The sequence below is a fragment of the Centroberyx affinis genome, unplaced genomic scaffold (assembly GCF_046629955.1).
Source record: "Centroberyx affinis isolate AG114_WGS23_722 - 3 ecotype Tasmania unplaced genomic scaffold, CSIRO-AGI_Caff_v1 ptg000323l_1, whole genome shotgun sequence".
Taxonomy (NCBI): Eukaryota; Metazoa; Chordata; class Actinopteri; order Beryciformes; family Berycidae; genus Centroberyx; species Centroberyx affinis.
Window position 1 is genome coordinate 109613 of NW_027278999.1, and position 22765 is coordinate 132377.

The following is a 22765-nucleotide window of genomic DNA, read 5'->3' on the forward strand; positions in this document are numbered from 1 at the left end:
TCTTTTTATAGTGTTTTGCTATATGCTTCCAGTCTTGAGCATTCAATTTATTTATTACTCTTTAGCTTGTGACACCAGCCATTGTTTTCTCTGAGTATTGTGGCCCCACCTCTTCATTAGGAGAGGCCGTATCGGGGCGGTTCATTCACAGATGGATCCCATTATGTAATTATGTTTTCTCTTTTCTGGTTGGTGTTTGAACCTCACCTGTTTGTATAAAAATGTCTTTTTTCGACTGTTTTGATTACGCTGATGATGGCTTCTAGCTGAAACGCGTTTGTTTCTTGCCCATAATAAATTAGAAGATTAATTCTCTGTGAGTGCCGGTGTTTCGTTTGTTTTGATCCTTGATACAACCGTGCAACCGATATATTGTTTAAGATTTGGAGTTGTGCGCGCTGCCATTTTTTACTGAAGATATTATTTGGCCAATGTGATAAATTATTCATTCTTGGGACTGACTAGGTAATATTTGGTCAATGTGATAAATTATTAGACATATGTCACCAAACTGGTGATTAATCTTTACTCCTCATTATAATGATAAAACTACAAGATTGCATTTGGACTCACTTAAACTTAGGTACAGAGAGTGACACCCATCAAACTCAGTTGACACCCAAAATCATTCTGGTCTCTGCAATAGAACATTGTGTTTTTCATTGGTATGAACAAGTTTATTTCAGGTTATGTTGATGGGACACTGCAGCATTTTGTCCAGCTGCAAGGCTTTAATAGCTCAAACAGGGCAATGTGAAACATCACATTTTATATTCCAAGATCTGTTCCTCCCAATAGGGTTTGACCAACCTGGGCTTTTGAAGGCTGATACCAATAATTATATTTTTTGCATTGAAGCTGTTGATAGCTGATATTTTGTATCGATATTCAGCAACTTTGAAGTTGCTGAATATCGCTTCCATGTCCCATAATTGACACAAATTGGCAAGTATTCAGTGTTTCTGCCAGGACTGTATTCTTGTCAGGGTGGAAAAGCCTCTGAAACAGCATTTAGACCATCATGAGACACTAAAACTCTCCATTGAAAACCAGAAATAAATACTAACATTAATACAACTACTACTAGTCCCTAATTTCCCCATGGCAATCAATACAGTTTCATGTTATCTTACTACTACTACTACTACTACTGCTGCTTCTATTACTACTGCTACTACTACTACTATTACTTCTAATGCTACTACTGCTATTGCTACTACTACTGCTACTACTATGAATAATAAAATATTTGTTATTCCTGCATGCTTGGTTGGAATCTGATCTAAGTGTCTCATTCGAAACAATTCAGGTTAAGGGCCAACAACAAAGTGCCTTGTTGTCCTGCACAATGAGCGCCTCCAGCTACTCTGAGGTGAAGTCTGACCATGGTGTGGCCGACCTCCCCAGCGGCCCACTGGACATCTACAGGAAGAAAGCCTCCTTCAACTGGAAGGACATGGTCCTGTTCATAGACGGGGAGGACACGCTGGCATTCAAGGTAGCCATCATCATCATAATACCACCTAGTATTTGAGGAGGTACTTATGTATAGCCTTCTGTAGACCTGGTAATAATAAGTGAGAATAAAGCCCCTTTCAGGCTGGACAAAAAACCCACTAACACCCACTAACATCTGGCTTTTGTCTTCAGTGTGAAAGGGTACAATCGGCATTCATTCCCGGGTCAAATGACTCTGCAGTAGTCATGGGTATTTATCGGCTCCAGCTCCGATCAGCAGTGATGAAAACATGACACCCGGGTGGACACGCTAATTTTCGCCCCTTTTCCGGTGCGACGCTATGACGCCCGTTGAAATTCCGGGTGTTGGCACGTAAATAGCCAGGCAGGAAGATTATTTATTGTTATTTGTTTTTTTATATATATGGCTGTCGGAACTGACGTCCGGTAGCTTACCAACTACACCACTCGGCTGCTCCAAACATCAGACCATGTGCGTCCATGAAGAAAACGTGAGCAGCTTGTTCTTCTTAGGGGATTAAGCCCTCACTACCATCGTAATATCACTGCTGCATGGAACGCTGCATAATTCCAACCAGGGAAGAAGGATTGTCAGAGTAAATATCCGACCGTGAGGTCCGACAGCCAGCTTCCTCCGTTGCACCTGGGAAGGGCCGATGACATCATTCTGCATAATAATTAGCCATGTGCTTCTGTTTGTTTGACAAACGAGACAAATGGGCTTTCGGTCCAATGGGACATTTTTCGGACTATTGGGGTTTCGGAATAATGAGCCGTCGGAACAATGGCATGGCACCGTTCAGTCGGCGTTGAGTTTGAAAGAGAGACTGAAGTAAAAGATATAAAAAAGTAACCACCGTAACATTGTCACTGGCCTCAATGCTGCTTTCTACTGTTTGCTAACCCTGTTTTCCGGCGCGTTCGTGATGTTGAATGTGACACAAAAAAAAACAGAAAGGCAAACTCATCTACTGGCAATGGGAAAGTAGTCAATCGCCTATTTTTAGCGTTTAAAAACGCTAATGCATATACACGCTAATTTTGGTGTAAAAAGGGTATAACAAAAGGTCCGACTGAACCCAGTTAAAGCCTGCTGTGACTGCAAACAATGGCGACTGCACTACTCCTTATTCTCCACGTACATCTTTACTTTGTCTCTGTGCTGGCAGCAACATGTGTTCAGGACGCTGGAGAATGATCCTCTCTTCTTCCGTCAACCTGGTGAAGATCTCCCTATGGAGAAGATGAGAGAGCTAACCTTCCTCAGGTATCACACATACACACAAATATAATGGCTGTAAAAAGTATTCACCCCCCCGTGACATTTTGAATATTTGGTAGGGAAGCAAATCCTCAAAAGAACCTCGGCTTTTTTGAGCACTGTTGACATATGAATGTACACCTTTTAGATAATTTCACCACCACTGACTTTACCCCTCTTACTTATCTTTGTGATAGTGAATAAAGTCAAGCAGTAAAGAAAATAAAGCTTTAAGTGAAACACCCACAGAGTGAAGCAGCTCTTCCGCTACAACTTACTGACACAAGAGGATGCGATGGCGAACCCGTTGAAGATGGTGGTCCTCAACAACTGTCTGGGCATGTACGACTGGTCGATATGCATTAAGTTCTTCCTCAACAAAGGGGTGAGTGTGTGTGTGTGTGTGTGTATGTGTGCATGTGTGTGCATGTGTGTGCTAGTACGCAGGCAACACCCAAACCAATAAAGGCCCTTAGAACACAGACTCGTTCTTGACATTGATATTTTTCCTTGTCTCGTTAGTCAAGGCCACTCCTCAATACCAGTTTTCAAGGCCACATGCTTTTATGATGCAGCATGTTTCCTTAAGAATATTATCAGTGGGAGGTTTATGTCACTATCAAGCATAAATGCTGTACACAGGGGTTAAAGTGGGCCGGAACAATCCGGAACGGTGTTCCGGCACCTTCGATTAATAAGTAAATAAATCTGATTGGCAGTTTCATACATAATAATGTCAAGTGAGTTCACAGGGCTGCCAACTCTCACGCACTGACCGTGAGACTCACGCAATTGACATTTTTCACACGCTCTCATGCCTCAAGTCCATTTTCTCACGCAGTGAAAAACAAATTCATAACTGATAACGTCGCAACGCGAAAAAAGTACACTGACAGCAGGACAGACGAGACAGAGCAGCACCGTGCAGCAGAGAGTTATTCAAACCATCGAGGGAAAGCGAGAAATATACACAAATGTATTATATTGTAATTTATTCCCATGCATGCTGCTCAGAGTAATCTCAGTCAGCGGCTCTTCTGCGTCTCTCCCTCTCCTCTCGCGCTGTGCGCACGCAGGCAGGAGTGAGAGTGAGTTGCTATGGCTCTGAAACTTTCTCACGATTCCCAGACAAACAAACAAACAAACAAACAAGCAAACAAATGACACCGAAAACATAACCTCCTTTGCGGAGGTAATAATAAAAACATATTGGCTAGCTGTGATCAGGGAAGAACCTCCATCCTATCAGAGGTGGACCACGCTGACTGGACCAGATCTGACTAAAAGGGGCCATATAGACCAATATACCAATATAGGCCATATAGACCAATATAGGGTATGTTGAATACTCAATTCACATACCTCTGCCAACGCTATGCAATTGTCAGTACATGCCAGTTCCACATGTTGGATTTTCATCAAAAGTTAATAATTTCTTCCATGCCACATTACCATTTGTTTCACATCAGGAGATGCACACATTTTCATGACTGGACCTGAAATGGGACGTGAGATCTGCCTGTTCAAATTCTATTCATTGTCCCCATGTTGTTTGACTGGGCCAGTAATGGAGGGTTTGCCTCTTCTTATGCCTGCTGATAGGCCACAAAGTTTCATGGTGTTCCGTGAATCATGAGAAGCCACGGCCATTTTGCAATAACGACTAACTTGCCTTTCGTTATCATATACCTTACATATATAACCAACCTGATATGTCCGTCTGACCCTACTAAATGTTGCTTTCTTTCCTCTGTTCTTTTTCAGATGTTTGGGTCGACTGTTGCCAACTCCGGCTCAGAGAGACACATGAAGTTTGTCCAAAACACTGAAGATATGACGGTAACACTGGATAAGATTGATTGTCAAAATAATCCACAAAGGCATGCTGTGACCCATAGAAGTTGTTTTTGGATCCTCTGAGGGCAAACTTTATTTTCTCCAAATTCAGAAAACACATTGCATCATTTAGCCATTTTCAAATCTTTATATGAAAATGCACTTTTTTGTGCCTGGATTGCTGCAGCTAAGAGCGCAGAATGTTTGTCTTATTCACAAAGAAATTTATGCAAATCAAGTTATGGCTCAAACAATCCTTGGAAAAGAGCAATGAGCAAGCTAATAGCCCCCTTCATCGTCAAGGGCAAATAGCTTCAGCTGTAAAACTAATCCACCAAGGCTGCCGCCCTTCACCCCTTTATAATTGGAGTGTTCTCTGAGGTGATCTAGATTCTAGGATGTAAACTCTCCCTTGCTGTCTGACTTGCTGGTGACTATGCTGCATCTTGTAGTGATGATAGTAGCTATTCTGAATGGACAAACTCTTAACGCAAAGTCTTTACACCACCTTTTAAAGGATTGTCTATGCGATACAATAATTTGGGGGAGTTGGTGTTGCAAAGTGTTAGTGAATTAGGTGCAGTTTTGATTAGGTCTGAACAATGAATCGAAATTTTATCAAAATTGCAATGTGGCCTACTGCAATTTTCAAATTGCAGGAGGCACAATATTTGTTAAAGGTGAAACGTGTGTCAAAATACCATTTTAAATGAAATATTGTGGTGCTGCAGAGATGTCCTGGCTGACACATCATATTCTGCAGACTTAAGAAAACATCTTTGTTTGGTACAGATCCCCGCAAAATTCACACCAATTTGTTTATACACGGCTATAAATTATATTTTTTTTAATATTTACGCTGTGTTATTCTGTTTACAGCTTTACCAGGCTTTTCAAATATATAAAATATAGTTACTTTTGGTTTCCAACTGAGATACAACATAATGGTAAAGGATCATTGCATTGTATGCCTAACCATATTCACAACATTCTAGTTTTATCCCGCATGGATTCATAAGTTGTAACTGCTCCCATGTGTTTGTAGACATTTGGGTGCTTTGCGTTGACTGAGCTCAGCCACGGCAGCAACACCAGAGCCATGAGGACGACGGCCACGTACGACCCCAGCACCCAGGTCAGCACCACGCACTTTACAACAAGGACATGATATGCACAAAATGTCATTTTGCTGTTGTTTTGCAGTATTGTGGTTGCCGTATGACTTGCAGTATGCACGTATGCGGTGCCAGTATGAATTTATGAAAATCTTTTGGTTTTAAGTAGGGTTAGATGGATTTATTGGGCTGCTATCGGAATGCCAATATGACAACTGCAATTGATTTGAAGTATTATCTACATTACATTATCATCATTTAGCAGACGCTTTTGTCCAAAGCGACTTACAATAAGTGCATTTTGTCAACAGTAATGAAACCAACTGTGTATCACAGTCTTCATCAGCTAAGCCGTTTAATAGGAATAAGTAGCATTTGTAGAATCAGAGTTGTTTTTTTGTTTTTTTTTAGAGTAGAAGGGGAAGAAGATCATTACATGATAGGGTAGTTCAAGTGTGGTCCAGGTGTAACCTGAAGAGATGTGTCTTCAATCTCTGGCGAAAGATGGGCAATGATTCAGCTCTTCTGACAACAGGGGGGAGCTCGTTCAACCATTGTGGTGCCAAGGACATCAAGGACTGGGATGAGAAGCAAAATCATCAGCTGAGAGGGAAGGGGGAGGGGAGGGTGGGTTGAGGAGGGAGGAAAAAGTGGAAAACAGTTAATTGGGGTTGGAGGCGGATGAGTGGATTTCGGTACTGAAGAAGGAAGTCTTTGCTGCTGACACAACAGAGGTGAAGTTGGAGAGGAGAAGGTGGTAGGCAGCGGGACGTCTGGGAGGGGCGGGGGGTTAGCTGTTTTTAAGTGTGATTTTAAATGTCGTCTTATACCAGTTAATGAGTACTCCAGCTGTTAAAAATTGAGTTGGCCTGTTCTGTGCTCTATGCCCTTATTTATAGACTGTTTGACAGACTTATTTATATATTTCCTTTCTACTATTATGCGTACAGCTGAACGGATTTTGATTCTTGGTGACTTCAAGATCCATGTTTGCTGCCCGTCCAAACCACTTGTCAACGACTTTATGAATTTAGTTGAATCATTTAATTTTGTTTAGTCTGTGAGAGGCCCTACACATTACCATGGTCATGCTGTAGACCTGGTTCTGTCTTCGGGATTTCCCATGGGTAACGTTGAAACAGTCAATGTGTGCCTATCTGGCCATAGGGCAGTTGTGTTTGATGTTCCTCTACCTCATCAGAGTCTCATACCGAACACTCTTAATTGTTGCTCATGTTCTATCAACCCTTCCACTCCCACAAAATTCTCAGATGCCTTTGCTGCTTCCCCTCTCATTGGTATATTAAGTATAGAGGAGCTGATCACTCCATTCCACACCACCTGCTCAACTATCCACCTGCTCAACTATCCTTGACTCCATTGCCCCCCTTAAGCTTAAAAAGCCCAAGCTGAAAAACCAGCCCTGGCTAAATAACTTAAAAGAAAGTCTCATTAGATATCAGAAAGCAGTTAAAACTGCAAGATCTCAGTATTTTTCTGGATATCATCTCCAAACACTCCCATAAGCCCAGAGTCCTGTTCTCTACTTTAAACTCTGTCACTTGCCCCCCTAACAGCATTAACTTTGAGGTCTCCCCAACTATTTGTGAAAAATTTCTAGCTGTCTTTGTCGGTAAGGTTCAGAGCATTAGGTTACACATCATACCCCTTGCACAGGACCCCTCTATCACATCAGCTAATACTGTTGCCCTAAGCCACTTTGAACCAATTTCTCTTCCCTACATGATAGAAATTGTTTCTCAGATGAGGCTTACTACCTGCCCCAGTGATATTATGCCATCTAAACTCTTCAAACAAACCCTGGACTCTGTAGGCCCCAGTGTTCTCTCTATTATCAATAATTCTCTAACCAGTGGCACTGTTCCCTCCTGTTCTAGGCAATGGTACATCCAGTCCTTCAAAAGCCCAACCATGACCCCACAGTTCCTAACAATTTTCGTCCCATCTCCAAACTCCCATTCCTCTCTAAAATCCTTGAAACGATTATACTCTCGCAATTGCTCTCCTATTTGAATGCTAATAACATCCTCAATGAATTCTAGTCCGGCTTCAGAGCACTGCATAGCACAGAATCTGCCCTACTTACAGTGCTAAATGACATACTGATGTCTGTGGACTCACGTGACTGTGCCATTTCATTGCTCTTAGACCTTACCGCAGCCTTCGATACAGTGGACCATGACTTAACCGCCTTCAGCAGATGGTTGGTATTAATGACACAGCTCTAGACTGGTTTTCCTCTTACTTTAAAAACAGGACATTTTCAGTAAAGATGGGCAACTTCACTTCCTCCTCAGTTAATATCCCCTGTGGGGTCCCTGAGGGGTCCATTTTGGGCCCCATCCTTTTCTCTCTATACATGCTCCCTCTAGGACACATCATAGGCAAGTATAACATTTCATTCCACTGCTATGCGGATGACACCCAACTATACCTCCCTCTTAAACCCAGCGATCTCTGCTCTTTAGACAACCTCAGGGATTGTCTGGAGGATAATAAATGTTGGATGGCCTGTAACTTCCTCCGACTCAATGAGAGCAAGAAGGAGTTGGTAATATTTGGCCCCCCGCACCTCACTTCTACCATAACTGGCAACCTTAGCCAGTTGTCCCCTTATGTCAAACCCTTTGCCAAGAATCTTGTTTTTTTTTTTTTATTCAGACCTTAACTTTGATAAACAGATCAACTCAGCAGTCAGATCCAGTTTCCTGCAGCTAAGAACCATTTCCAAATTCAAGTCTTTCCTTTCTTTTCACCACCTAGAAATAGTTATACATGTATTCATCTGCTGTCGCCTCGACTATTGTAACTCCTTGTATACTGGTACCAGTCAGTCTTCCGTGTCCTGCCTACAGCCGGTCCAGAACGCTGCCGCAAGGCTTCTCAATGGCACCAAAAAGAGAGACCACATTACCCCTGTTCTGGCATCCCTTCATTGGCTCCCTGTTCTCAAAGAGCAAGGGCTTCTTTCTAGAGCTGCCATTTTGCACCGACGTTCAACAATCATACAGGGAGAAATCCATCGTAGAAGAGGCAGAGACACCAATTTCTCCATCAACAGTAGTCTCAATAGACCAGAATATGCAGCTATAAGACATGTTTTGTTTTGAGTAAGGGTCGTGGTCGTGATCATAGAGCAGTTCAGACAGGTTCACACCCCTTAGTATACACACCCCCTGAGTATACCATAAAAGTAAATTGCAACATTTCATCACAAAATAACTCTTGGAATGCATTGAATATTACAGACGATAATGGTAAATAACAGTGTAAGAGTATCTGAAAAAGCATGCTATCTGCTTGCGGTCAGGTTGTTATTTTATTACAGCCCATGACAGTTTTGCCTCAGAAGAGTTTGCCAGGTCACCATATACCACTTTACACCAACATTACAGAATTTCCTCCCTACAGGAGTTTGTCATCAACTCTCCGGACTTTGAAGCTGCCAAGTTCTGGGTGGGGAACCTGGGTAAGACGGCGACCCACGCCGTGGTGTTCGCTCAGCTCTACACCCCCGACCGAGTCTGCCACGGCCTGCACTCCTTCATCGTCCAGGCATGTTTGTTGTAGGAAGTAGTGGGTGACTGATGGGCCACATAACCTTTTTTTCTGGTTGTTTTGCCCCCAATCGAAAAAATAAAATCTTACATTGTGGCAATTTTGGAAAACAGAAGGCATGATAACATAGAAACAATCTAACATACGTAATTTTGACATCAATGCAAATCAGTATTAGTGAATACTCATTTACTATAACTAATGAATAATGAAAAAATATATTTTTTTACAGCATTTTCAAAGTTGCAGAGTTAAAACGTCTCAGTCAAAGTTACATAGTGTTAAAAAAAACAAACAAATACAAATACTTATAAAACTGTGGTAAAATCAGTCATTTAAATACAGATATGTTAACAACGTAGGAACCAAGGAAGAGAATGGTACCAGTGGCTTAGTCCCTTAGCAAAAACAGCATGAAGGAAGTTGATTAGTGTTAAAATCAACAAAAGCATATTGTCCCATCATTATGGGCTAGGATTTTTTTTATTGTTTTTTATTACATCCTATATTGCACAATGTATCTTTTTTTTTTTTTTTTTTTACAATACAAATTGACAGACAATTTACAGACAAACTGACAATCAAATCCCACATACAGTATAGCTATATCCATTCCTATATTTGTCTTGTAGGTAAGAGATCCCAAAACCCTGCTGGCCATGCCTGGTGTGATGGTTGGAGACATGGGGAAGAAACTGGGCCAGAACGGAGTGGATAATGGGTAGGTGACAGAAGCATTTAATAGAAAAGTGTGTGTGTGTGTAAAGGAGTGTTGGCTGTAGGGCTGAGTGACAAGAGATTGTGGGTTCCGTCAGGATTAGATTTTGCAGATATCTGGGGCCGATGTTGAGCTTTTATTAAAAATGGGATCTGGTCCAGTCAGTGTCATACACCTCTTATATGATGCATTTCGACTGATTACATATTTATTTATTATTATTGTTATTGTTATTTGTAGTAGTAGTAGTAGTGGTATGGGTGTTACAGAATACTTTTGGCACAAAAAAAGGTCAGTATCAGTACAAAATATCAGCTATTGACAGCTTCAATCCTAAAATATTGGAATTGGCCTTCAAAAATGTAAAAAAAAGAATAAAAGAATCTTATACTATTAATATGATAATGTTTTGCATCAGACTGTTTAAAGCCACTAGAGGGAGGCTCATTCACACATTACAGCACAGACCAACCTGGGCTCCCAGTGTTTTTATGAGGAAGAATTTAAGACTCAGAGAAGACGACATAGGAAAGGATGTGGAGGAAGAGATGTCTTCACTTACCTTTTGTTAGTAAACTCTAAAAATAAACTGTGCTAAAAGACTGGGAACTGTATCAGAGTCTGTGTGTTCGGTGTTGGCCACAGTTGGCTGCTAAAATCATTGAAGTGGCTGGTGAATGTACAAGCCAGTCTGTAGTCCAAAAAGTTAGTTTCCTGCCCCGTGGCCATGTCCTATCAGAAATGTGCTTCATACAGTCCATATCTCCTTTGACATAATTTAAATTTACTTCATTTTGATGTTGTCTGTCTCATTTTCTGGCTTTGGTGCATAACATATGGCAATAGCAATGTAGGCTTAATACCACATCACCACATCATAGTGAATACAATATTTTTTTTTGCTTTTCTGTTACATACATGTTGCCAGTGTCCATGAGACCGAAGCTATTTTTCTGTCTTGGTTTTTACTTTTTGTTCTTTCTTTTTCTTTTTTCCCTGACAGGTTTGCTTTGTTCCACAATGTGAGGATCCCACGGGAGAACATGCTGAATAAGACGGGAGACGTTACACCTGATGGGAGCTATGTTACACCTTTCAAGGTTTGTAGACATTTCCAATAGAGCAGGGGTACTCAAACAGTTTCTGGTCACAGAACCCCAAATAATTAGAAATTAGACCATGGACCCCTATTTGATCAGATTTAGTCCCAGGAACCCATATGGGAAGATTTAGCTGTTGATTAATTAGTTTTGAATTGTACAACTGTCTACACTATACGTGGGGAGATAAAAGTGGTGAGAGTGAAGCCTAGGAGAGTCATTCTTACACGTTCTCTGATTGGGAATTTATTTATATAGTAAAACCACCTCATGGACCCCTGGAACCTCCTCAAGGACCCCGGGAGGTCCCCGTACCTCACTCTGAGAACCACAGCAAACTCTCGTTAAGGTTTTATTCAGGTTAGCCTAATCTGTTTCCATGAACCTTTGATACCCTGTGATTGAGTCTCCCAGATGCCAAGCCATGAATAAACAAGTTAACAGAATATTCCCCCTCCCTAGTCACTTACCTCTACTACAGTGGTTAATCCCAATGGTATGGGTAAGTACTTCTCGCTGCCGTGTTTTTTGTTGACATCAAAATGTACCCATAATGCTGTGCAAACGGTGAAAAGCAGAAGTGAAAAGCAGTAAGAAAGCAGTAAGGTGTTGCCACAGTAACCCGTTTAATATCTACAACCGGGTTTCTCATAAAGTATGAGCTTACCGGGTTATTCTAACCCAGTTATGATATTTATATGCATGAACCCAAAGCCAGGTTACTGGAGTAACAATTTTCAAACTAAATTCTCTGTGCGTGTAAATGCTCACTTAAGTCTGGAGATATCAGCACTTTGTTGAGTGACAGTAAAAGGAAAGTTGAGTAATTTATCATGGAGGTGTGGTGAGTTGGAAGACCCCCCTTCAGCTGGAAGTCAAGGGTTCAACCGCCTGTGACAGCAAACCATCCACCTTACTGAAGTGTCCTTGACTAAGGGTGTTTTCAGACCTATAGTTTGTTTGCTCTGGTCCAAATCAGTTGATGAGTTTGTAAACTTGGAGCGTTTTCCCCTTGGTTCGGTTTCTTTTCACACAGAGAAAAATCCAAGCGAACCAAAATGCATCACTACAAACCACGTGAGAATGTTCACTCTGCTTATTGGTCAGATGTGTCTGGGGCGGGAGCAAGAAAGTAAATACAGGAAGAAGGTCCTGTGTTCTGGACTAGTGCACATTGCTATGCAACATGGAGCAACGGCAGAGTTGGCATTTGCTCATAACTGTTGTAATTATCTGGGCAATATACCAGGCAAATCTGTACCAGCAGAATGCGGAATGCACTTCGAGGAAACGTCTTGAAAATGCTATACCTGCTATACCTGGCTACAGGAGCCGTTTAGCTCAAACTTGTGGAGTAAATTGAGTACACCTGGTAGTTGGGTCGGATCGAGGTCGGATCACGTTCCGACCACAAACGAACCGCTCCAGAGTTCGTTTGGGACCGGACTGAGACCACCTCCTCTAAAGAGTGTGATTACTGTGTTCACACCTGCCCAAACGAATCGCACCAAGGGGGAAAACGAACCAGAGTCCGATTTAACCGGACTAAAAGCGCAGGTGTGAAAACGCCCTAAGACACTGAGGTCCAGATTCACTTCGATTGCGTTGCAGGGGCAATCTGCACATTGCACCTCAGTTGCTTGATCTAAGAGTGCAGAGTTTTCGTCTTACGGAAGGAAAAGCGCTGGAAAGAGCTCTGAGCAAGCAAATAGCCCCTTCATCACAATTGCAAATAGCTTCAGCTGTAAGACAAATCCACCAAGCCGCTTCATAACTGGAGCGTTCTCTAGTCTGATCTGCTCTAGGAACTACATGGTGCCAACCGCCGTTTGATGGTCCTGTCTGGCACATATTTCACATACACATGGTATGTGAAACACAATATCAGTCTTGCGGCAATGAAAGCAGCCATTCCAAATGGTCGCACTCTTTGTCAAAGTCTTTTTCGGCACCTTTCACAGTGTCTTATATGTGCTACAGATGTTTGATGGAGTTGGTGTTGTGAAGTGTGAGTGAATTAGGCGCAACCTCTACGAATAAATATTATGTGGTCAAAATAATGAGAATTGTATATAATTTCCATATGCATGACCATGATAGGCACAAAGAGGATTTATTTTTTGACCAGTGCTGTTAGATTTGCACTCATCGAGCATGGTGAGTGAATAGCATGGCATTCTGATGTGGTCGTTTTGATGATTTAGCGCTCTTCCGTGCACAAACCTTTTAGTGAATCTGGACCTGAACCCCTACCAGCTCCAGGGCTGCTGTTCGGTAGCTGACCCTGACCTCTGACCTCCCTGTGGAAGAAAGGTTTCTCCTTTAGGGATCAATAAAAAATTGCCAAAAAAAAGAATTAGCTAAGTGCTGCATATAAATTCCCATGTATACCGTGCAGTGTTTATTTTGGCACCAAAGCCCATGGGTACTTTCCCTTCCCCAATGTTGCACACACTTGTACAGCTCTTAATGCACATGCGTCAGTGCATTGGATTACTTACACACATACATACACATGCACGTACACACACAGTGCCAGAAGGCAGTGTCTGAATAAACAAAGACTGGAGCCCAGGCAGTTAGCCTTTAACAGTTGTGAGTTCAGGAGTCCCATGCTGTGTTCAGATTAAGGCTGCTGCTTCAGTGTTTTTAATGGGCTTTCAGGAGCCTGAAGCTACATGGACATGGTGGGAAGACTGGTAATGACAACCAGGCATAGAAAATTCCTCCGTTACCCCATGAGAGATGTAAATAGCCAGGACAGTTGTGGTCTTGGAAGAAACATCCCAATAACCTGGAACTGTTAATGGGCCAGCAAAGACGATATCAGATGATTCACACCTTGGCACAGTTGAGCATGGAACCTTTATTATTGGACATGGGGAAATATTTAGGTTAATTGTTGAAATCCGGAGAAGGTTCCGGAGGGGATTTCTGCGTTCCTTGAGAGGACGATGGATAGAAGAGATAGAGGGGAAGCTAAACAAAAAACAAGTTTACCTTTTTCCTCTTTATTGTCCCCCACAAGGAAATCTGTGGCTCAGTCTCTTCATTCCTCCATTCGTCATACACAATATCTCAGACACCACTGATCAGATTTTGATGAAGCTTGGGGAAATGCTGCATCTCACAACTGTTTTGCTGCATTTGGAAGTTGGAATTTGAAGTTGGAATGGCATGAAATTCAGTGCACATATCCATTTGTTCTACAAATTTGCATCCAAGACCATCTAATGCAGATTTTCCACCATTTTGAGTTTCTTGAAAACCAGTTATCCACTATAAGGCTTTTTCATTTATTTACCGATTGGCACAAGGGGTGACTGCATCATTCAATATGGGGCGGCACAAATGGCAAAAGGAAAAGACTAGCATATAATGTAAATGTATTGCACAGACTTGAGACTTGGACATTTATTGCATTTGTATACCTTGTTACTGATTGGCCCAGAGGGGGACTACATCATTTGTGGGGGACGACATGTTGTTTTGTTTGGTTCTTCAGTTTAGATTCTTAATCGTTTCCAGTCTCTTTCATTCTGTTCCCTTTGCTATCTCTTCTGTTCTTTTCTCACCACTCCTCCAGGACCCCAACAAACGTTTCGGGGCGTCTCTAGGCGCCCTGTCGGGCGGCAGGGTGTCCCTCTCCAGGATGGCGGTGGTCAATCTGAAGCTGGCCTTGACCGTGGCCATTCGCTTCTCGGCCACCAGGCGACAGTTTGGACCCAAAGACACAGAGGAGATTCCTGTTTTGGAGTACCAGCTACAGGTCGGAATAAAGGGGATGACCATGTATTTACACCTAGATATGATTGCTAGATATTAGATGTTAGATAACCTACATTTGGAAACAAAGCTTTTTCAGCTAGCTCTCTTTTTCTAGCTTGGTTGTTATACAGTATACTTAGACATTAACAGGCAATTCTCCAACGGGTCTTCATGATGCATAGCCATGGTTGATAGGCGAGTTGTGACACAATTGCAAAGCTTCTATTCTATTCTATTCTATTCTATTCTATTCTGTTCTATTGTGTTATTGTGTGTGCTTACAGCAATGGCGTCTGATCCCCTACCTGGCAGCAATGTATGCTCTGGACCACTTCTCCAAGACCACCTTCATGAACTTTGTCGAGTTCCAGATCGGGCTGATGATGAAGGACAAGAGTGACAGACAAGTGAGTAAAGAGGAGACGTGTGTGTCTACACCCTGGGATGCATATCATACTGTGTTTACTATACTCTCATGTTACCTGTCGTCTTTCTGTGTGTGTGTGTGTGTGTGTGTGTGTGTGTGTGTGTGTTTCCCAGGCGGAGTTGGGCAGGGAGATCCATGCCATAGGCTGCGCCAGTAAGCCACTGGGCTCATGGACCGCCCAGAGGGGAATCCAGGAGTGCAGGGAGGCCTGCGGTGGACACGGATACCTGGCCAGTGAGTTGCGCGTGCACACACACACACACACACACACACACACACACACACTGTCAGACCTAACTACTTATTATACTTACTTTTTCAGTGAACCGGTTGGGTGATATCCGTAACGACAACGACCCAACCTGTACTTACGAAGGTGACAACAACGTCTTGCTGCAGCAGACCAGCAACTACCTGCTCAGCTGGTTCCACGCCAAGCACCACAGTCAGTACTCTCATCCATTAATTGATTGAATTGATTGACTGATTGAAAGTCGATATATACTGTATTTATATATATATTTTTTTATTTTCTACATTGATGCAGAATCGCAAAATGTAGATCTGCAATTGTCACAACAATCACTTTTTTTTACCACTCCTACAAAAGGCTAACTTGAAATTGAATTCTTTACTCTGACCAAGTGTCTTAGATTCAGATTCACTTGCAATGTACCGACAGTGTTAAGGGTGAGTAAATTAAAAGAAATCTGACCGGTTGATTTAAAGCTTTTAATGCTGTATTGTGTGCTTTTAGTTGGTGTGCGAATCGAATCTCCTCTTGAGTCTGTGAATTTCCTGGAAGATTTCAATAAGATCGTGGAAAGCAAGTTTGCAGCAGCAACGATGGAGGAGTGTATGGACTCTGCAGGTAGGATACCGATGTTTCAGTTTACTGATATATGGGGCCATAATTGGCCTTTTATTAAAAATGGGATATCAGCCAGTCGTCTACCTACAATATGTTGTTTTGGAGGATTTTCCACCCTGCCAAGAATAAAATTCTGGGGGAAACACTAAGTAATTGTACAATTTTAGATTTTTTTTTTTTTTGGCATAATAATGGTTAAATTTAAAGATGTTGAATATTGGCCCAAAATATCAGCAACTGATATCTTCAGTCCAAAAAAATTTGAAATATTATTATCTGTATGGGCTTCCAAAAACCTGTATCGGTCAAATCCTAATACCTTCAAAGCCTTCAAGTTGTTCTCGGAAGTTTCTACTTGCGAGTTCGGAAGTCGGAAATACGACTTGTTGAGCATTCAAGTGGTATTGGTCGGAAATAATAATAAACTTGTCTTCTTGCTCCTCTATTATCGGCAAAGTGATGAGGCTTACCAAATAACAACATCTATTATCAAAGGGCTGCAAAACAACAATACAAAATAATAATGTTAATCTCTTACTGTCTACAACAGCCAGAACAATCCGCCATGATTTTGACCACTGACAACCCGAAATGTTGAAATCACAACTCGGGGAAACTCGGGGCTCACAGAAAGTCTTTCTGTCTGGTAATTACGACTTTGTTGGGTCATTCATGTGCACTCATCTCAACATGACTTGAAGGCAACCTATGTCCTCTGGACCTTCGGCAAAGTGCAAATCTGTCCCCCTCACTTTTTATGCCTCCACGACAGCCGTGGCCGGAGGCATTATGTTTTCGGGTTGTCCGTCCGTCCGTCCCATTCTCGTGAACACGATATCTCAGGAACGCCTTGAGGGAATTTCTTCAAATTTGGCACAAACGTCCACTTGGACTCAAGGATGAACTGATTAGAATTTGGTGGTCAAAGGTCAAGGTCACTGTGACCTCACAAAAGATGTTTTTGGCCATAACTCAGAATTCATACGCTAATTATGACAAAATTTCACACAAATGTCTAATAAGATAAAATGAAGTGATTACATTTTATATCCAAAAGTTCAAAGGTCAACTTAACTGTGACATCATAATGTTTTGCTTACCACTGTAGCTGAGAAAACGATCTTGGGTCATTCTACAAAAACGGTGGAAGTGCTGTCACTTACTTTTGCAGACACCAAAATCCTTTGTTGACCTAATAATCACATTAATTATATATGTTCAATAAATAAAGACTGTCCTTGCAATGATAAAACAAAGTTTATTGGCGGAGGCATACAACCGCAAGGCGGTTATTTCTAGTTTCCTAATGCAAGTCAAATAGCAATAGCTCCCTCTATCTGCAATTGGCAAACTCTGGCTGTGCAGCCACTCACCCACCACCCTAAAACATCCACATATGCCAGATACTCAACTTCATGTTTAATGGTTAAAATGTTCAGCAAGCTAAAAGGCTTGCTTTTAGGCAGCAAACGACAGATTTTTACTTCAAATCAAGAAACTTACATTTCCTGATTTGGTTTCTTGGTTGATAGCTAAGTCATGTTTTATAATAGATTAGCCTTGTCACACCTAGCTAGCTACCTAACAGCTTTAACTTACCAAGAGTTCAAGTATTGTGTAGGAGATTTTTAAATGATGCTTCAAATTCCAACATCGTTTGTTGTTTATACTGCCAACAGAAAGAGCAGGAAGCAGAGCAGGGGGCAGTAGGACATGTCCCTGCCTGGTATTAGCCATGATTAGCTAGCTACAGTTAGCTTGGTTTGATACAGACTTGGTATTTATACAATAGACTTTAACATAGTTTTTTCAACCAAGGGCATCTGGTTCTTCTATGAAAGATTAAGGAATTTATAGAATTATACCCTACAGAGGTATGGCTTCTATAGAGTTGTAATATATTGCAGATGAGGAATTTTCCTTTGTCTCATTATCTCTCTCCCCTTCTGTGTGTTTTTTCATTCAATTCAATAACTTTAACAGCATGACTGGTGATCAGAAACAATATTGCCAGAGCAGTTTTCAAAATGTCCATTTTGAAAAGCCAATAAACAGTTTACACATTCAAACCATAGATGAAAAATGATTACGTTTTAAAACACGAATGATACAGTAGCACATAATAATCAATACATACAATAATGTCAAACGGTTCCAAAACTGAGAACATGTGCCTATACAAATTATTCAAAAGCCAGTAAAGGCATATTGGACATGTGTGTTCTCTCTCTCTCTCTCTCTCTCTCTCTCTCTCTCTCTCTCTCTCTCTCTCTCTCTCTCTCTCTCTCTCTCTCTCTCTCCCTTTCACCACATGTGCCAAACATCTGTGTGTGTGTGTGTGTGTGTGTGTTAGAAAGAGAGAGAGAGAAAATCTTTGCGGTTGCTTCCCTAGCAACCTCAGGGTCAGGTCCACTCTAAGTTGTTTTTTTTAATGTGTATTTAAATCCATCATTAAATTACACAAATATGTCAATATTTCAATCTCTCAGGCATAAAAACATGAGAAATACAACACAAATCAAACATATAAAAGGGCATATAAAAAAACATATAAATGGTCATTACATTACAATAAATTCAAAATAAGTTATCAAAGGTAAAGTGCATCCTTAATAATACATTTCATATCATCAGAGTAACTGTTTTGAATATACACAGGTAGTTTCTCCTACAGACCAGTGAGTGAGCACTAGACTACACTCCCATTTGAATTAAAGGGAGAAGTCCCGCCTTCATGTTAAAGCAGCTGAATCATTGGTCAAGTGCTATGCCTCTTGACCAGTTGGCTATTTTATGTGCAGAGGGCTGGAAATAGTACAAAAGTAGAAGTAAAGTTATTGGTGTAAAAAATCTTCTTCAGTAAAAGAAAAAAGTAGTTGATGAGTTTCTTAAATGATAATTATTTAGTTCAAAGTAGCCTCTTAAAGCAATATTCCACTTAGTTTAACATGGGGGTTATTCGGCACTTGACCGCCATGAAAACCAGAATATAAATTAATCACCAAGATTGGATGCAGCTGGGATGAGTTTGTAGCGTTCAAATTTTTACTTCCAATTCATTCGAATGAGAACATAGCGGAGGCATGTATCCCTCCGCTACGTTCTCTTCTGTCAATAAAATGCTATTTGGCGAAATTATGTTCTAAAAGAATATGACCAAACGTCAGTTGAAAATCACAGTAGCGGGATCTATTGTTGAATATGTTCACATACAGTACGTGTTAAATCAGTCTATTTTTCACAGCCTCATTCAAATGAATTGGAAGTAAAAATCCGAACGCTATGGGATCATTCAGAAGTGTAAACCAATGGGATATCAGTTAGGGAGAGAAAGGCAGTTTTATGTGATGGTAGGGCGGGATTGTTCAAAAATCCCTTGGTATCCATTAAAGATACACTATTTTACAGGAAGTAAAAGTAATGGGATTTTGATATAAAAATACAAGAAAATAAACATTTTGTAATTTTTTTGCCATTCATGGTTAAATATTGTGACATGGGAAATTAGCTAGGCAAGGTGACAAAGCCATTTCTCATTTCGTTGTGATTTTAATGTTACAGTTAGCTACCGTTTGTTCCACATGCTTGTACAGGTTTAATGCAGATGCAGTTTACTATTGTGCAGTTTCTGATATAATGCTTATTGAGAGCCTACAACATTTGTACAAAAGGATGTGGTGAAGAGTAGTGAAGAATAATACTTAAATCAAAACTTAAGAAAAAGTACAATTATGCCATATTTCCACTTAATTTGCTGGTGAACAGAGGAGAGACTGAAATGACAGAGACAACATAGATTTAGAGCCATATTTGAAGTGAAGATTGCACATGGTATGCACGTTATCCCGCTGAGCCACCAGGAGAGCATATATCAATTATTTGGATGCAAATTAATGCCTCATTTGTCTTATCTTGCGACTGTTAGTAGTATTCCAACTCACACGGGAGGTCAAGCATACCTCAAAATTGCAACTGTTTGAAATCCTTTAACGTTTTTTGACGTAGTTCTACTTATGACGTAGTTTGCAAATTTATTGCTCCAGCGTAAATGATGAATATTTGATCTCATGCGTATCGAGTGTTCTTCAGCCCTAAAGCCTCCTGGTCTCCTCCACAATCGCCAGAGAGTGTATTTGTCATTACTCATGGTTTTACCATCTCTACTGCATACCACACACACACATACCCAGCTTCCTCCTGTGCATAGCTTGGCTGCCATAAACTACAGTCGCTCACCCCTCACGTCAACACACACACACACACACACACACACACACACACACACACACACACACACACGCACACACACACACACACCCCTCTCTAACAGCAAGTGCCAAATAAACCAGGCTCTTATACAGAGTTAGTGTTTGGGTAAGTTGTTTTCTAGTTCCACCACTGGGCCATGTACAGTATGTATGACTGTTTCTGCATTTCACCAATAAAATGTCTTATTTAATACTTCTTAGCAAGTAGTATACATTATAGTATTGCTTACTAATATTTATACAATACTATTGATACCACTGCTCTTGACAGTCTGAGGAGAGGACTGTCCTCCCTCCTTATCGATGCTTATTTTGCACTCTAATGCCTGGTTTCATGCTGTCTGTGTGGCCTGACACTGCGTGAGCTCTGTATGAATGTGGACATGCCATCACCATATCTTGGCATTTATGCTTCTTGTGCTTCTCATTGCGACTATGGGCGTGAAAAATCCAATACTTTGGTAGCCTGGTTCCAGACTCCTGAATCGCGTCCCGCCCACTTCTCAGATTTTGTTCAAACCCATTTGGGTCAAACCTTAGAATAAACTATTATAAACTCTATTTCCCAACATAATCGAATGTCGTCTTCGCTCTGTCATCAGTACCTTTGGCGGCCTATAAGTGGCTGGTGTGTTTCCTGCTGGAGGAGAGCCAGAGGAGGCTGGAACAGCAGAGGGCTTGCAGCAAGGACAACTTTGAGGCCCACAACAACAGCCAGGTAAGGCAAACACACACACTTGCATATAGTATACTGTATATACACATACACACACTCACAGGTGTGGAGACTCACATGCACACTGGCCTTTCCATTGGATAAACTCAAATATGCACCGTGGTCAAGCTAAAAACAAGGCTGTCCTTAGTTCCTGAAAAGTTGACATTCTGGAGATATGAGGTTTTCACCCATCAGTAACAATAAGTTGCTCTCCAACTCTGTCACATGTAATAAGAGATAAATATGAAATTGACTACTTTCTGCAGAAATGCACGCATCTATATTCACTATTGTTTCCCACTCAGAAAAATATACACATAACATTTAAAGTATACACACACTTAAACAAAAAGTTTTTAGCATATATTCCAATAAGCATACACGCCTGTAAGCGATGTAGTGATTATGTGTCTGCATGCACTGCACACACACTCGTCGCACACACTCAGTCAGGTGTGCAGGGGTCCTTAAAGAGTAACGTATCTATATTTAAGGCCTTAAAAAGTATTAAAATCCAGGTATTGGAGGTCTTATTTTCTCACCATGTAATAACAAATTTTTTTGTCCCCATTGATACAGAGTTAGTGGTACAGTATGCATCATATTTGCTTTACTAAACACAGTTGGACTACATGTCCCTTAACAATTGTGTCCATTTTCTTAAACTGACCTTTTTCAGTGTCAGTACTTTCATTAGCTATCTTCAATCAGAAATAGTCTGTTTTTGCTAGCTTTGTTTAAAATAAAGTTTTAAAAATGTTCTCAAATTCAATTCCAGTTGCATAAAAATGTCTTAAAAACTCTTAAAGAGAAATTCTCTCTCTAGCTCTCGCTCTTTCTCTCTCTCTTATATCAGTCTATGAGGAAGGGTTTCTATTCCAGAACACATTCCACATGTTGCTTCATTGAAATTGCATGTCTAGCGTCATGAATTCCTTCACGCCTCAGTTTCCTGTCCATTCACACCTCTTCCTCCAAACACCAGACTCGAAACGCTCTGAGGAGCTTTGAACCACCACAATATTTAGTTATTTTTTAGCTGATATGCTCACATGAAAAATTCACAATTTTTATTTTTATTTTAAACTGACATCTCACGTCAGTTTCAGAGTTACAGTGAGGTCTTAGCCTTAATACATAGGTAAACAATACCAATTTTTCAGAACTGATACGACTACCGAGTACTACGTAGATCAGCCCATATGAGTACCCATCCAAGCACTATTCAATTTACAGTCATTCATATAGTATTGACCTATTGGATTGGCAGACAGTGGTGGTGGTCCTCATCTTCAACAAAGGGGACAGAGGATGTGTTCCAACTATTAAGGAAACCCACTGCTCAGCCTCCCTGGGAAAGCCTGTGCCAAGGTGCTGGAAAGAAGACTCCTGCACATGGTCAAACATCGATTTCAGGAGGAACAATCCAATCAACATGTGTTTTGTGGATTTGGAAAAGAACTATGGTCTATGCTGTAGGACGTGCTGTGGGAATATGGTGTGCTGGGTCCACTTCTGTGAGCCATTCAGTCCCTATACACTCACAATAAGAGTTGTGTTTTTGTTCTTGGCATTAAGTCAAGCACTTTCAAGGTGGGTGCTGGACTGACAAGAATGTACTTTGT

General features: G+C 41.1%; 1 protein-coding gene across 1 annotated transcript in view; it reads left to right on the forward strand.

Annotated features, from left to right (window-relative positions):
* Nucleotides 1–1376: 1376 nt before the first annotated feature.
* Nucleotides 1377–22765, forward strand: part of acox3 (acyl-CoA oxidase 3, pristanoyl) — a 32705-nt gene continuing 11316 nt past the window's right edge. The window contains exons 1-14 of the mRNA XM_071515196.1: nucleotides 1377–1498; nucleotides 2649–2746; nucleotides 2990–3125; nucleotides 4505–4579; nucleotides 5622–5711; nucleotides 9124–9267; nucleotides 9903–9991; nucleotides 10992–11088; nucleotides 14675–14857; nucleotides 15141–15263; nucleotides 15397–15517; nucleotides 15606–15728; nucleotides 16041–16154; nucleotides 21025–21140. Of these exons, the coding sequence (XP_071371297.1) occupies nucleotides 1457–1498; nucleotides 2649–2746; nucleotides 2990–3125; nucleotides 4505–4579; nucleotides 5622–5711; nucleotides 9124–9267; nucleotides 9903–9991; nucleotides 10992–11088; nucleotides 14675–14857; nucleotides 15141–15263; nucleotides 15397–15517; nucleotides 15606–15728; nucleotides 16041–16154; nucleotides 21025–21140 (1551 nt within the window). The 5' untranslated portion in view covers nucleotides 1377–1456. The remainder of the gene's footprint in view (nucleotides 1499–2648; nucleotides 2747–2989; nucleotides 3126–4504; nucleotides 4580–5621; nucleotides 5712–9123; nucleotides 9268–9902; nucleotides 9992–10991; nucleotides 11089–14674; nucleotides 14858–15140; nucleotides 15264–15396; nucleotides 15518–15605; nucleotides 15729–16040; nucleotides 16155–21024; nucleotides 21141–22765) is intronic.